The sequence below is a fragment of the Dreissena polymorpha genome, chromosome 7 (genome assembly GCF_020536995.1).
Source record: "Dreissena polymorpha isolate Duluth1 chromosome 7, UMN_Dpol_1.0, whole genome shotgun sequence".
In the NCBI taxonomy this organism is placed as follows: Eukaryota; Metazoa; Mollusca; class Bivalvia; order Myida; family Dreissenidae; genus Dreissena; species Dreissena polymorpha.
In genome coordinates, this window is record NC_068361.1 from 79508953 (window position 1) to 79526380 (window position 17428).

At 35.8% G+C, this 17428-nt stretch overlaps 1 protein-coding gene across 3 annotated transcripts in view; it reads right to left on the reverse strand.

Moving 5' to 3' along the window:
- LOC127837539 (protein mesh-like) overlaps positions 1-17428 on the reverse strand; it is a 97494-nt gene that overhangs the window by 41965 nt on the left and 38101 nt on the right. For all 3 annotated transcript variants that reach the window (XM_052364708.1, XM_052364710.1, XM_052364709.1), the window contains exons 2-3: positions 1400-1741; positions 362-499 (exon numbers count right to left, since the gene is read on the reverse strand). In XM_052364708.1, the coding sequence (XP_052220668.1) occupies positions 362-499; positions 1400-1741 (480 nt within the window). The remainder of the gene's footprint in view (positions 1-361; positions 500-1399; positions 1742-17428) is intronic.

The following is a 17428-nucleotide window of genomic DNA, read 5'->3' on the forward strand; positions in this document are numbered from 1 at the left end:
ATCTAGGAACCGTTTACAAATAAATGTTCAGGAAAATATGCTACTGGACGCCTGCTAATTTAAAGACACATTGACTGACCCATAAGCACACCTACTGCATAACGTTATAATATGACCCCGCTCTGTGAAAACGGGGCTGAATGCATGTTGGTAAAGTTTCGTCCCAGATTAGCCTGTAATGTCCGCACAGTCTAATCAGGGGGGACACTCTCCGCTATTATGGATTTTTTGTAGACAGAAAGTCTCTTCTTAGCAAAAATTCAGTTTAAGCGGAAAGTGTCAATTTACGGACATTAGTTAAGCCCTGTACTCCCAGAGCCAGGCTTATATAAGTGAGACGACACATTGGCAGCACACTTACCACTGCCGGTGAGCCCCCAAGTCCCTCGCCTGTCGTTCCTCCGCTGTTTGCACCAGTTGTCCAGACGATTGTGTCGTAGTGGAACAAGGCGAACGACTCTGTTCCGTTCGTGACTAGCACTGTCTGGAACGTATTCCGCTGCAAAGAGGAAATTTGATCCGAAAATATGAAAAACATACAATTAAAGCCATTACCTGTATCATTATAAAGATAACATTGTGTGCATTGACTTAAAATACTATAAAAGCCTATCCCTATTTCATTTAGTTCAATTCATGAAAAAAATTTTTCAAAGCAATTCCCTTTTTATATTAAGAAATTAGTTGTGTCTTGATTTAACATTACTGTAAAAGTCATTCTCTGCTGTATAAAGATATTATTTCGTGCCTTGATTAAAAACACTATTAACCCCTTGATGCCTAGTGGACTCTTCCATCTTTCTAAATTGGATCATTTTATTTCCAAAATTAGGGATGTCTAGTATATTTATTTATATATTTAGATTATTTCTAACAGAAATTCCTTTAAGCAAACAGCGCAGACCCCGATGAGACGCCGCATCATGCGGCGTCTCATCTTGGTCTACGCTGTTTGCCAAGGCCTTTTTTCTAGACGCTAGGCATACATGGGTTAAAGCTATTCCCTGTTTATATTTAGATATTATGTCGCGCCCAAGCTTATATACTATATGTACATCTATGCTCAAATCTTAAACGGTTGACCGAAAAGTTTGCATAATGAGCTACTGTCATTATTTTTCAAGGTAATACACTGCCATAATTTGATTCTAAAAGACCCTCCGCCAATCATAGAACAACGTACGGGCGCGGGTTGTTTATTAGGAAATAAGCGGGTAGTAATTAATTATGTTTTGACAATAAAAGCTCTGTGGGAATTTTTATCTGCAAGAACAGGGTGATAATTTTGGACCTACTGTATGTGTTTACAGACGACGAGTTTTGTATTTATTGACGACACATCAGTGAAGCTGTTGGATGCCTTGTATATACCTTTATACCTTAAAACAGTCTCCGTTACCTTTGCTTTCCCTTCGGCCCCGGCCGCCCCGAAAAACCCGACCCGATACCACGTGACCACGACAACCAACTTGGCAGTAAAGTCGGTAAATTCCGGAAATAAGATCCGAATATCGTTCGTAGCTCGGCTAATCTCCAGAGAAATATTATCCAATGTGGTATCACCTCTTGAGGTAACTCTGTACACTATTGACTCGTTCAGACCGGCTACGTTTTCGATGTCAACGTCAGCCCAAAATGGCGCAACAAATGGGATCTTGTTTTTGAAATCCTTGTCTGACAAATTCAACGGTTTGTACGTGTTCAGTGGACCATCGAACGATATGATGCCGTTGTTGTTTACCTGAAAATAAATAGAGATATTTGGCGTGACATAAAGACTTTGATCACTTTTAAACTTTCGCGAAATAACAACACGCATACATATATGAACTCGTAAATAGTTGACTGAGGAATATTACGGCAAATGACAATAGAGTCGTGCGACCACGGCTTGAACATTTGAGTCTTGTTCTGAAAAAACTGGGCATAATGCATGTGCGTAAAGTGACGTCCAAGATTAGCCTGTGCAGTCCGAACAGGCTAATCAGGGACGACACTTTCCGCTTTAATGGTATATTTTCGTTTAAAGGAAGCCCTTTTTAACCGAAAATCTTATTTAAGCGGAAAGTGTCGTCCCTGAATAGCCTGTGCGGACTCTGGGATGACACTTTAAGCACATGCACACATACCCGTTCTCAGAACGCGTCTCATTTGAAGGAATTGATATTGATTTATATCATCGTCAATTGCATCAGCACGTAGAAGTATAATCATAAGCAGTATGGTAAAAAAACACATTATATTCATTACTTACACCATCATCATCTTATACAATACACATTTAAATTTCGATACAGAAAACGAGAAAAAAATGGGATGATAAATACAAACGTTATGCATGTATTCATATAGTTTTCATCTATTCTTGGAAATTCAAAGAGGCGCTCATATTTCAAGAACAGTTCCGGGACTTTCTTAACTTCCAAGAAACCAAACCTTAATGTGACACAAATTGAGTTAGAGATTCACGGCTATTAAAAAGTTATATTATATCAAATCAGTAGATAGAGAAGCTAACTCTAAATCGCCGCAAAGTCTGACAAGGGCTAAGTTCACGATTTACAATTGAATGCGCCGTAAAAATCACGGCCGCAAAATGTTCATATGTTAGTGACGTTAACTAATGAGAGGGCTATAGAGGTCGACTTACTGCGGAAGGTAATTAATAATTGGAAGGTTACAAGGACCACATACATTCTTGCATGTGGTTATGTTGTTTTTCTCCACACCGTTGCTTAAAGGGGCCTTTTCACAGATTTTGGCATTTTTTAACTTATTAATTAAATGCTTTATATTGATAAATGTAAACATTGGATCGTAAAAGCTCCAGTAAAAAATCAAGAATAAAATTAAAAAAAGGAAAAGAACATTGCCCGGAGCAGGTTTCGAACCAGTGACCCCTGGAGTCCTGCCAGAGTCCTGAAGTAAAAACGCTTTAGCCTACTGAGCTATTCCGCCGAGTACACGTTTTTAACGTATTTTATACCTTATATAAGCAATCTTCGTAGTTTCACAAAATTTACCGACAAAAACAGAACTCTCCAAATTATTCAATGTTTCGCGTTGCAACGCTTTATAATTTTTAGGTTTTAAAATCGTCAAAAGATGCATATAATGGCTATATTAGAGCATGGTAAATGTTCAGTATTACTGTTTCCTCACAAATATCATAACTAAAACGAAAACTTACGAATCTGAAACAACTTTTTTCAATTTTGTCAATTTACCAAAGCGTGAAAAGATCCCTTTAAATTGTGTAGACGTACTCCCTGACAATTTTATTATGTCAGGCGAAAAATAACAAACAATAAACATTATAGAAAGATGTCAACTAGAGAGTTCGACAAATCAACACCAATTTATGTTACCTGTATAGAGTCTATATGTATAGCATCGTGTACTTTTACTCTGTCATCACTAGCATACGTTTGTCTACCCCGTATTTTAATTAACTTATTTCGTATGCATATGTCATGAAAAGTGAAAACTAACTATCAACGAACAATAGCAGGTATTATAGTGATTTACATTTCAGCGCCGCGCGTTATTATTCAATACAACAAATACAACTATTAACATTTTTAAGTTATCTAACAGGAGGAAAAATACACAACAAAAGCTAATGGATAAACGCCAACAATATTCGCTATACCAATAGAAACTACGAGCGTACATTTCATTTATAAACTGCATTGATCAATTGCAATTAATACGCAAGTGATAATAATTCACCCGGCTACTGACGATGCGCCTATGGCAGGCCGATCCGCTCCGCAGCCCGTTTACGCGTCGAGATGGTAATGATTAAAATGGGTGTGGATCGTACTCCACTCTCTTGTGATGAAAAAACTACAACTACAAAAACAGACTCGGGAACCTTGAAAATAAGCTACTAATAAAATTACGGAATGCGTTTGTATAAACCATTAAATGTAGCTAGCGACCGCGCCCTGAGCAATATCGAAAACTGATCATAAAAACACCACAAACAACTCCCAAGGATTACGATGATGGCGCACAACAAATAAATTAGGTTTTTAAAAGTATTTATACAAATATGGTGCGTAAACATCAAATAAGTCGTAAAGTATTAATTTCTTTCAATAAGAAGAAAATAAAAGTCAACAGTCTGAACCATGGTGTGATAACTAAGTAGTAGTAGTGGTGGTGGTGGTGGTGGTGGTGGTGGTGGTGGTGGTGATAAAAAACACTGTATGACTTACTATCTAAATGTTAGAATCCATTATCAACAGAGAAAATGACTTACTAGCTTGTCTTTTAAATCATTAGAGAATATTACTTCGCATGTTTGCGTTAGCATCACCGAATACTATACCTATTAGTTACCTTAACGTAAGAATCACCAGAGAATATGCTTCAGTTGTTACACGTTTGAATCACCGTAGAATAGGACTTCGTAACTGAACGTCCGAATAACCGGAACATGAGATAGTATGCTTAGTGTTTGAATCACCGTAGAATATCACTTCGTAGTTTAGCGTTAGAATCACCACAGAATGTGACTAAATAACAGGTCAAAAACGAGATGCGCTCATAACTGCTTAGAAACATTTTAAAAGAATATGGGTTAGTGAGAGTGATATTATAAACATAATATTGTAATTGTTACACCTTAACAAAATCATGTCAGGTTGTTTTCGAAGATTTGAGAAAAATATGGTGCAACAATGTGCTTCTAACAGAAATATCGCGTCACTTAAGGTATGTTCGATGGTATGCTTTAGAATGTGGATAGCTGTTTGTCCAGAGGAGACAACTAAACACAATCATGAACAACATACAATGTACTGGTTTGTACGCACGATAAACACAATTTAATGAGACAATTGAAATCTATATCAAATACACTTTGTACATCGTAAAGCAAGCAAAAAGAACACATTTATATCGAACATGTACAGTTTTTCGCCACTTCAACCTATCAGTATTGATAACAGGTGCGAGCACTCAAACCGTGAACGCCCATTTTGTACACAGTGGTGTACAACATGATACAAACACTAGGGAAACCCGTTTACCTACATTCTTGTTGCAATAAAGCAGGACAGACCAGCAATAAAAATTCTTATCGGTCCGGAGTGTGTTTAAACGTTTAAAACGTTTTGCTTGTAGCGCATTATGTGGTATAATTTACCTTTTTCATCCTAATGTTGCACTATGAACAATTTTAACGTACATGGATACGAAATAAATGAATAAGACCGTAGTAAGCACTTCACAGCAGTAAAACACGATAACACGATTTGTTGCAAAACCAACAGATCGCGATTCTGTCTCAAAATATTATACCATAAATTACTTCCCTTAGTCTGTTCAAGAGTTTGCTTACCATGCAAGAAAATAATTTGTCTCCCCTGATAACATACCATTCATTCTACAACATAGTAGTCGTTCGTGATATTTTACATACATATCACATTGTTTTCGAGTTGTATCACGTTCATGTATTAGTTATTAGGATATCTTAATTTCTATCCTAGTGACTGTGTGACCTTTTAATTAAATAATTAACCCTTTCGTAGTTGCTGTGTGTAACCGCGATACTCAGTATCGAGGGCAATTTATTGTGTTCGTCGTTTGCTTAAATTGTCAAACACGAATAACGATTACATAACCACAAATATATTTAAGAAAAATGTTTACCGCTTTGATTGTAACAAAAAAAAAACTGCAATTGTCTGTCCTCGTTCGGGTTAATACAAGGGCGTGAGCTTTTAAGTCCGAGCTTTTACCGGTAACAGAAACGCAAATACTTATTTATTTGCCGATCAATAATGACATGCGAAAAATTAGGATTCTTTAAACCAACTTGATTGTGCAATTAAAATGGTAACCATATTAACTTTGCTGCGTTATGCTTCTGAATTTTCTACGCTGAAAACGAGAAGGTTATGAACGCCTTTTATCTTTGTTTCAAGGGAGATCATCGTTTACTGCCATGTAATTTTATTTACCGGAAATGCAAACCTGTTACTTAACAACATGCGTGGTTTAAGACAAGATTGTGCGATCTTTATTTATAATCGAGTTAAGACTACTTGTTTTGTGACCACCGGAGATACGTGCAGCGTGATCAACTCTTTTTTTTTTCAACCAGGAAGAGCGCTTACAACTGCATTCGGATTTGTGTTTGTTCAAGTCAGAAAAAGATTACACAAGAGATAACAAAAAGGACAAGGGGGATAATCGGCGCAGAAAAGTTGATACAAAAAAAAACATACAACAGGATATTATTTATTAAAAAAAACTCATTCATTTCGATAGGCGTGCGCTGAATCACTACGTATGAGCTATAATAAGTGACTATAATATCATTTCCCGTTAGTCTTAATACCCTTAATGTGTATGACCTTTGTTAAATATGAAGTCCACGCGAATTATCAATACTTTGATCATGTTGTGTTTGTTGTTAACATTTCTTGTCTTTACAATTATATTGTTGTTGTTTTTTCTTTTGTTATTCTTGTCATTTATTTAATTAATTTATGTTTGCGTTGGTGGTGGGGGATTTTGGTTGTTTAAGATTGTTTGGAGAACCCAGGGACACCACTAAAACTCTGTTAGGAACAGTCTATGCGTGAAAGAAAGCTCAGACAGCTAAAACAAGTGAATCGTCTTGATTCTGATAGAATACTCTTAACGCCATTGCAATGTGTAGCGTTAACGATTCATTAATTCCATTGCTTAGTCATCTTCGTGTATTACCTTTGAGAACAATGCTCCTTTTTTGCAGAGACAACACTGTGGCCCTTGTGTTGTTTGCCGGCGCACCATTACGTTGCACAATAATTAATCCATTGTTGAAGGCAATTTGTTTAAAAGAAACCATGATGACATGTTTATCAATAGTACAGACACGTTTGATTTACGAAGTTGAGTTGAGATCTCCATGTGGACTTCATATTAACCCATTTATGCCCAGTGGACTCTCCCATCCTTGTAAATTGGATCAATTTATTTCCAAAATTAGGGATGTCTAGTATATTTATTTCTATATTTAGAATATTACTTACTGAAATTCCTTTAAGCAAACAGCGGAGACCCAGATGAGACGCCGCATCATGCGGCGTCTCATATGGGTCTACGCTAGCTGTTTGCAATCTCCTTTTTTCAGGACGCTAGGCATGAATGGGTTAATTCCGGTTGTTTTTATATAAAAAATTAAGTGGATCAGCTCATTCAACGGGATAAATAAATACGAGTACATTTAATACCAGATTCCAAAGTGATACTCGATGTTATAACTATGAACGAATAGGACAACAAATTACCCATCAACAACGTATACAAAAAGATAAAAATAATAGTAATAGTTCTCATAAATTTACGATGATGCAAACATAAATCAAATCAGGATAGAATCAAAAACACATGTTCGCATTTTCGGTATCAGTTTATGAAGCAAATCGTTTATGGGTTTGATAAGTGGTTATTAAACATGTCGGGAAACGCCTTTGTGAATTAATTCAAACGCACCCGAACTCCGTGTTTAATTTACCGATACATAGCGATTATCAACATTATTTTTACATAATATTTCCAAGATAACGCTGATAACTCTACGGGAAATTGAACATTTACCACTTTAATTGCTTCATATAAATATATACGTTTATTAGTGCAGTTCGCTTCAGAGCGAAAAAAAGAATAGTTATTTATTAGTCGATACACTTCGACAGTATAATAGCTCTGACAAGGTTTTATCATTGATATGAGAAAAATATTTGACTTAACGAGTTCGTTATCCGTGTTTTAAAAGCAATATAATGATATTTATCTAACAAAATAAATCAGTAGGTAACATGATAAATTAAACTTAAATGGCAATAATGCCACACTCCGTCGTGTTTGTATGCAAACCGTAGTTTATATTTCTGTATTCAACGACCTAAGGCTAGAATTAACCACACTATGGCTGAACACTGGCCTGACAACTGCTTCTGCTGCTGTGGTTGGTATACCACATTTTTGTTTTTAGTTGGTCGCGTTAGCGGCCGACTAAATTTACAGAGCATATTTTGCAAATCAGTATGTGCTTAGAAGCCTTAGGTACGGTATGGAAAAACAACCACTGCCTGTTGCAGCAGACGACAAATGCTATATAGAGCGTCTGCTAGGAAAGATAACCACCACATTTGCCTGTTTATAGTTCACCACCGGTACAGTGCAGAGGGTTTATATGACTAATAGTGTTTAACAGCTTGTAAGACGAGATTGGCCAGTCTAGTATTTATCATTGAAATCTGTACATATCGGCTGCTTTCAGGGAAAACGGGGCTTAATGCATGTCAAATAAGATTAGCATGTGCATACTGATTAGCCTGTGCAATGCGCACAAGCTAATCAAGGACGACATTTTACAACAGCGAACACCTACAGTGCCTTCAGCGCTTTGATTATAAAGTGTTACTGTCATCGAAAATGGAAGATATAAGGACGAACTATAATACTACAAACGTACACGTCAACGAACATCATATAATAATGTCAAGTGTAGTATTTACGTTAGTTTGTTAACGCAACAGTTCGAATGAAAATTTGCAAATGCTATTGTATTAATGTTACATGAAGGTCACCTCAGAATCTTTTAGTGAAATTCAAAACTAAAATGGCCGCATGTTGATATAACAAACTAAAGATATACGAGTATTCCAGTTCAAAAAGCATCCATTATACAGGAAACGAAACCTTTGCAAGTTTAAAAATATTAATTTTAATAACTCAACCATTGTGACAACAACGGGATAGTGGAAGATAGATTCCTGGGCGGGATTTGAATGGAAGAATCATTCCGATAAATGTAATTCGATAGCTTTGAAAATAAACCCCATCTATAAGGCGTATGGCTGATGTCAGACTGTGAAACGCTGATGTCAGACTGTGAAAATCAGTCTGTCCTCGCCACGTGGATCATTCTGCATCTGTTAACAGTTGCCAATGCGTCAACGTACTGTTCTCACATTATTAAACAAACAGCTGTATATCCAAATGGCCCTTCACATAAAACGCTTCGCATTTCGGTTTGTGCAATTTTTAAGTGCATGGCGTAAATGAATAGGGTGCAAAACTTTACACCTCTTCAAAACTGCACTTCCTTGCTATACATATAACCAAAACAACAAGTTTATCGTTCACGATGGCCAATAAAGACACTCGAGTCCTTATCTTGGGCGTGTACCGAATTTCATATGAAACCACGATACCTCTTCCTGTTCTACAATTGCAGACTACAATATATACTTCAATAACTCAACATCATAAAGAGGCAATAGCACGTGTTCCTTGTTTGACATGGGAAAATACTTATTAACATCGATTTTTAAAAGAACTATATAATTTATAAAAATTCTTCACAAAACCGCAAAAGCTCTTTGATGTAAATCGTGCAAACTATAATAAAAGCCTTATTGCGCATATCCTGTTTCATATTGGATAGAATCAGCATGCAGAAACAAAAACAGAATTTAAAGGGATCTTTTCACGGATTGGTAAATTGACAAAAATGAAAAAAGTTGTTTCAGATTCGCAAATTTTCGTTTGAGTTATGATATTTGTGAGGAAACAGTATTACTGAACATTAACCATAGTCCAATATAGCCAGTATATGTATCTTTTGACGATTTGAAAACCTAAAAATTATAAAGCGTTGCAACGCAAAACGATTGAATAATTTGGAGAGTTCTGTTGTTGTCGTTTAAATTTACGAAACTACGAAGATTGCTTATTTATAAGGTATAAAATACTTACACTATGTTTACCCGGCGGAATAGCCGAGAGGGCTAAAGCGTTTTTACATCAGACATCAGACTAACTCCAGTACTCCGGGAGTCACTGGTTCGAGCCCTGGTACCGGCTACTTTTTTTCCCTTTTTTAATTTTATTCTTGATTTTTTTACTAGAGCTTTTAAGATCCAATGTTTACATTTACCAATATAAAGCATTTAATGACAAACTTCAAAATATGCCAAAATCTGTGAAAAGGCCCCTTTAAAGTGTGTGTGTGTGTGTGTGCATTTTCCGATCCGAAACGCAAAAGCTTTTGAGTGCACAAAAAGTACAGTTAAGGAATGGTTGGTTCTATGAATATAGTAACAATCTTATAATGTTTAGAAATACCGGTACATGGACAGATTTAGACTTAAGCCCAAAATAGGTCTCGTTCACTAGTTTTTAAGAGTCACAATTCAAACTGACAATATTGCGTAAGATTTTTTTACTTGACGGCGGGTCTCAACTTTTTAGTTCGAAAAACTGCCCATACCAGTGTTAACAGATAATATTGATATAAAGATCGCTAAATTGTTTATTAATGTCTTGTTCCAAATGTATACAATCAACCTTCAAAAGTCTCGGTAGCATCCAAAAACATACTAACATACAAAAACATATTAGCGATACAAACATTTAGCTAATGACGCAAGGCGTTGGCTTATGAAGCAACTTTCTGCACCATCAGAATCGTACAGGCCACGGTTAGCCGACACTGTAGTTTCATGGATTTGCCAACCAGGTCTTAAACTCACGCATAATCTTTTTAAAAAAAACGCAGTCAATAAAACTCGTTTATTTATTAAATGTATACTTTGACATGTGCGTATTTCATTAAAAAAATATTTCGTTTCTTTTTTGTCATACTTTACATAAACAGCATTTGGATCCCACATTTTAGAAAATTTGGAAAATTACACATTAAATAGTACCACACATTTGTATCAAACGTAAGTACAATTTGATATACAGCATGTGCTTTCTGCCAAAAATAGGACACTTTTATCAATCAAAATGTCAAAGAAACCAAACATTTAAATTATGTGGCCTACACTTGGACGGTAATGAAAGCTGTAATGACACTGCACAAACACATTTATCATTTAACTTATTTGCAGAAAAGGGAGCGTGCGCTGTGGATAAAATTAAAGCAAATTAATCCCGCAATGTTGGCAATTATTTCCAACAACCTGCCAAAGGCGGTTAATCAAATCGCGCCAGTATCACGGAAAAAACGATACGATATTCACTCACGCTAAAGAAAAAAGTTGCTAATTTAAATTAATGTAATTTATTGTCCTAACTTATTAGATACTGTTTCGTTAATGTTGGCTTTACAAAAAAAAAAATATAACCGGTAGTCTTTATTGGCGGGCTAAAGGTATATTAAGTGTAACCTTTTTACAGAAGCCAAACCCAAATGTTATATTTTTTATAAAACTATGATTATAAAACTATGATTATGTTAATAACACACGATCGTCCTAGTTGAGATTGACTCCATGTAAAATGTAAAAACGCATGTTCGCGTACTAACGGGCGAACGCACGTGCATGTCTATGTACAAAATCAACAGTTAATTTCCTTACACCATTTATAGTCACTAGTGGCAGAGTACACAAGTTACATGGAATTAAAAACTGCGATGAGTTATTTACTTGAAAAATTATATTTATCTTAATAAAATGATTCAGTAATTTTTGACTAGTGGTGCATTTCTCGAAATATTTTTTCGACTTAAACAACAAACAAGTACGTATGCAAGGGAACGCGATATTGAAGAACACTTATAATCTACCAGAAGATCCTATTAAAACAAACAAGAAATAACAAGTGAGCGATGGAATGTGGCGACGCCCTCGTACTAATAAGTATTCCCGCAACCACGAGATCAACGTTCTAGGTATCATCCCCCCCCCATCACATCTACGTATTTACAGCGTCTTCTGACGTGGCAATTCCAATAATTTCTTTCAACAGCAGCGCGTGCGTACACAACAAAAACTGTACAAGTGGAAATTTCCGCGTGTCGAAAAGTTAGCGGAATCAAATACTAGATATTAGGCGTGAGAAAATGTCACTTTTGTAAGCGAATCTTCTATATAAAACCGCGTAAAAATAAACCCAGTTGTGAAAATGTTGTAAATAACTTCTTGCAACGTCCAATATGATTAATCGGTGGTTTTCACGTACTTCTTTACATGACCGTAAGATTTACGGACGTTAACGAATTGTTATACTTTGTTAGTGATGCGTAATATAAATAGAATCTAAAAAAAAATATAATTAATCATAGTCTATAATAAAATGTTTTACTGGACCGATAACATACCTGTTAACTAAAATTATGTCAACATTGTTTGTTATTTCTTTATCCTGAATTGCTATTAAATTAGCATTAAACGTCATAATTGACAATAATTTAATACCCAAATTTTATAAATGACAGTTTCTTATCTCCGACAATTGTGTACTCTGGCAGTAACCCAATAGTTAGCTACAGATAATTTGAGAAACGGGTTGAAAATGTATTTACTTTTCGCGATGACTGTATGCTTGATACCAGCCGCGATACCTGTTTTCGGTTACTTTCCAGTATCAAATACAACATAGTAATAAATAGTGTGTTCCCATAAGTATAATGTTTTTGTATATTTCTTCAACCGCTAAATGTATTTCAATCTCAATTCGGTATTATAGTAAGACAAAGTTTATATCTAGTTCAACGATGGGCGCAATTCTGGCTGGCGGATATATGAGAGAGTTCGTCGTGTTTTCGTGAAAATCGCAAACATTTCCACGTCTCCAACTTTACCTCGTTTACAGTAACTAGTGATACGTGTGTGGTTGTTTTATATTTTGCTCTTTGCAATAATTGCATCTTATTTGTTGGTGCTACCGCCAATATTGCACAATAATCATATCGTCGCTACGGATACAAAGACTCATTTAGTTCCCTAAGACAAGTCTTAATCTGTAGGAAATTAAAAGATTGTCCACTCGTTTTTTTTATTTTTTCACGTAATAACGTTACATTTCCTTGTGATAATGTTCACTTACTGTATTGGTAAGTGTGCGAATGGAAAGCACTTAATTCAATGAGGAATATGTAATAGTGAATATTAACACAAAGCAATATAATCATATCGAATTTCATGTTTTACGGAAAGGGCGGTATCAGTAAAACTGCTACTGCTGATTTTTTTGTGCTGTTGCTGTCGGCGCGTTATTGTCAAACGCTTTTTGTCGGCGCATCTGTTACTTCTATAGGCGTGGTTCATTTTGCCGGCGCTAATATAAAATATTAAAAAATAAAGTTGAAACACCATTAAACAACCCTTCTTCTTTTAACCTCATGCTCTACTGCAATTTACTGTTTGATGTCAATATACTGCATTATCCACACTTGCTTTTCCGGAGCCGATTTCGTTGAAAAAACGACGTCCAATCACATGTGCCGTACGCGTGTACGCAATAACAAATTGCCGACGTCTTAATACCGGTAACCTCGTTCACTAGAACTTTATTTGCATTGCAGAACGAATGTATTATCGTATATTAAGAAGACATGTTAACTTATATCGTCTATTTACTTTGCAGAACAAATGTTTATCGTCTATTTACATTGCAGTACACACGTTAATCGTATATTTACATTGCAGTACAAATGCTTGATCGTACATTTACATTTCAGTACAAATGCTTTATAGTATTTTTAAATTGCAGAGCAAAATTACAGATAAGTTACAGATAGATAAGCTACCGTCCAACAGATAAAGCGTCGTAACGACGCGAAACGATATTTTGAGAAACTACGACGATAGCTATAAAATACATCTGCTCAAAACATGAGCGTGTATGGTCGAGTGGTCTAGGCGGAAGGCTTTTTACTCCAGGAATCCAGGGGTCAGTGGTCCGAGCCCTGTTGAGGTTTACTTTTTTCCTTTTTTTAAATTGTATTCTCGTTTTTTACAGGAGATTGTTAGTTCAAATTTTTAAATTTATCAATATAAAGCATTTAATGACAAGCTTCAATACATGCCAAAATCTGTTGGACGGCCCTTTTAACATGGCAGTACAAATGTTTTTATCGACATTCGTATATCTCGCTCTTGTAGACAAGTGATACTACGTCACTGATGAATGCTCTAAATGTATTCTCGACATGGGGTTTTTTAATGGATGATTCCTGCTGACGAGGTATTTACAACTCTTGCCAGTGGGAGGGTTTCAATTAAACGGACCTCCTCGTGCCAACCCGAGTATTTTCTGTTGATTTTGTTGTTTTTGTTGTTGTCTGCAATCGGTTTTATGTGAAACTCTTAAATCTTAGAGCATATACAAATTGAAAAACACCATTGAAGCAAACAGTAGTAAACAATACGATGATTATTCGTAAACGTTAAGCAGCATTCCAAGCGGACATCAAATAAATTCAAGTCATTGCTCATATGAAAGGAAAATGCCAATGAGTATGGTCAATATAAATATTTTTCTTACGATGTTTTCGATATACAATAATAAGGCGCCAGAAATAAAACTTATACTGACATCTAGCCTAAGCCACAGACTAAACAATTCAAAATACATTCAGCATTTTTCAAACACTTCAATAGCCCCGACAGTACGCGAGTACAATACGCAATATTTTCAAATTTATAAAATAGGTCTATATATTTAGTTGCGCAATGGTATCAGAACCACAAGTGTAACTGACGTCTGGCCTCACAACGACACCGTTAATCCAACATAAACATCGTTTTTGAAGGACCAGATTCGATGTACGCCCTGATCCGTTGTGATAAAGCATTCCTCGGATTGTTACACCTGTGTGATACAGCGGCGTCTACCACGGAAGTGTTCTTAATGCGGGCCAGTTTGGCCTCGCCACTCTAGTTAAACCCATATGCCTAGCGTCTAGAAAAAAGGCCTTGGCAAACAGCGTAGACCCAGATGAGACGCCGCATTATGCGGCGTCTCATCTGGGTCTGCGCTGTTTTCTTAAAGGAATTTCTGTAAGAAATATTCTCAATATAGAAATAAATATTATAGACATCCCTAATTTTGGAAATTAATTGATCCAATTTAGAAGGATGGGAGAGTCCACTAGACATAAATATGCTAAGTGGGTAGAGTCTGCAGCACTCCGTGATAGAGGCTTCAATTATTAATTTGTATGCACCTGTCGTGTTAATGGTGTTCAAATAACAAATACATACATCTGACCCAGAAGTATTGTTTATAATCACTACTGTAGGCTAGATGCTTTATTGTTGTAGCGTTATTGCAAGCTTCATTGCTGAAATAAATAGGTTTGTCGTTGTTGTTGTTTTAATACTTACATACGTAAATAATGTGTTGTTTTTTTATTAGTCGTCGGTAAATCTCACGCTAAAGCAACGTCGCATGCGTCAGATTAAGCGTTGTATAAACTCATAAAGTAAATATGATTAACTTTACTTAAATACTACTTTGCATACAAACTATTTTAATATACTAGTAATATATGTGAATATGTATACATGTATGTATATTGCATAATAAAAACATAAATATTTACATATAGACATAGTAACATTCATATTTGGCCTATCAAACAATGTAAACACTTTACTTATTTTAAACAATTAAAAAAAACTGTTGAATTGAATATAAGATATAAAAACCTAAACAAATCATGGTCAATTGAACAAGTTCCGTTTTCTTTCTAAAGCATTCAGGCTTTAAAATACTCAGACAGAGAGAAATGTATTAAGCGAAAAGTAACACATAGTAATAAAATTGAGCCAAGTTTTGTGCGTAAAAAGTTGTCCATGTTCGCACTATCTAATCCGACACGACACGTTTTGCTTTTATGGTATTTTCGTTTAAGGAAACCTGTTCTTAACGAAAATTCAATTGAGGAGAAAAGTGTCGTCCCTTACTATCCGCATATGCATTAAGCCCCGTTTTTCCCAGAGCGAGGCCCAATTTAGATTTCGCATCAATCTACGAAGAACTGAGCAAGCTTCAATTCAGACTGTTTGGCATTCAATATTGCACGTCATTATACCCTGAAGATTATTGGTGCGATAACAGCGTTAACAAATAATATCTTTTGTATACGCTGTAAACATCGCTTTATGTCAGCGAAAAGTGATTTAAACGTGGTATTTGTTGGCTTTTAATTCGTTTTATGAGAAAAGTAGCATGCTGATTGTGCTTTCTTCTACGCAACCATCAATGCAAAATAATAAATACATTCTCAGCATGTTAAAGGCGATGACGTCAAACGCATACGCTTAAAAGATCAAAATACACGCACATCTGATGAAGAGGCAGTTTAAATTGTATGAAATAAATGAAATCCTCTAGGACATGAAGTAAACATATTTACTACAAATATACCCGCTTAAACAAACTAGCTATCACAATCATAACGCCATTTATGGCCTGACGCTTAAATCAAACTGACAAGTTATCTAGGAAAGTAGCCATATATGATAAAGTGAGATTGAAGAAATCGAATAAACGTTAAATAACCTACAATTTAGAAAAGTCGCCTAGATTTACGTGACAGGATTTGTTGTTTTTTTATACGAAATAGTCTGCCAGCGACCCCCTTGTTTCCTCTGTAACGCTAATTAACCAAATTCCTCTAATTAACCAAACATAATTAAATACATAACTGTGTCAAATAACGGAGCCGTCGGGCGAATATTTAGTGATACTCTTTATGTACGGGCAAAGTAATTCACATAAACAAATTTACAATATCACAATACATGTAAAAGTAGTGTTATAATGTCGACCAGAGCACACTCGTAGTGCTATCGAGCTAGGAAACGAATTCTAAAAAAAATAACTTTCATTTCACTGAAAACTACTGCTAGTAATATTTCGTTGTTGTTGTGTGTTGCTGTTGTTTTGCAACAATAAGACATGTATTCAATTGTATCAATACCCGACAGCGCTTGGAGCGAATGCAAAGTATTATCGTAGTGATCAGTTTATGTATTCGATTAATTGCAGCGGCATTACCGGTACAGACGTTCAGAAACTATAGAATCATACTTTGCAAACCGTTATTTTCCAGACTTTAGTGCGTTGTTGTTATTGTTAATTTAATTGTTAAGTTTTGGGGAGGTTTTTTTTTACTTTGATCGGAAAACTGCAAATTACAAAATATTATATTAATATGTGGGGAATTAAATCTTCACTTTTTCTGACTTTATATTATTAGTATGTCAATCACAATCATTATCGATAAGCATTAATCCTTCAGGCTTGATCGTAAGAAAAGTGTTGCGTGGTAGACAAATCAAAACTGTACCGAGTCCACACTTATTATAATGAGTCGCGTTCTGAGAAAAATGGGCATTTTGCATGTGCGTAAAGTGTCGTCCCAGATTAGCCTGTGGAGTCCGCACAGGCTAATCAGGGACGACACTTTCCGCTCGTATGACATTTTTTAATGAAGAATCTTCTTAGCAAACATCCAATTTAGGCGGAAAGTGTCGTCCCTAGTTAGCCTGTGCGGACTGTACAGGCTGATTTGGGACGGCACTTAACGCACATGCCCAGTTTTCTCAGAACGCGACTCTAATGTATTGTAATGTTGCAATCGATTATTTAAGCATCGCTCATCTTTTTTGAGCCA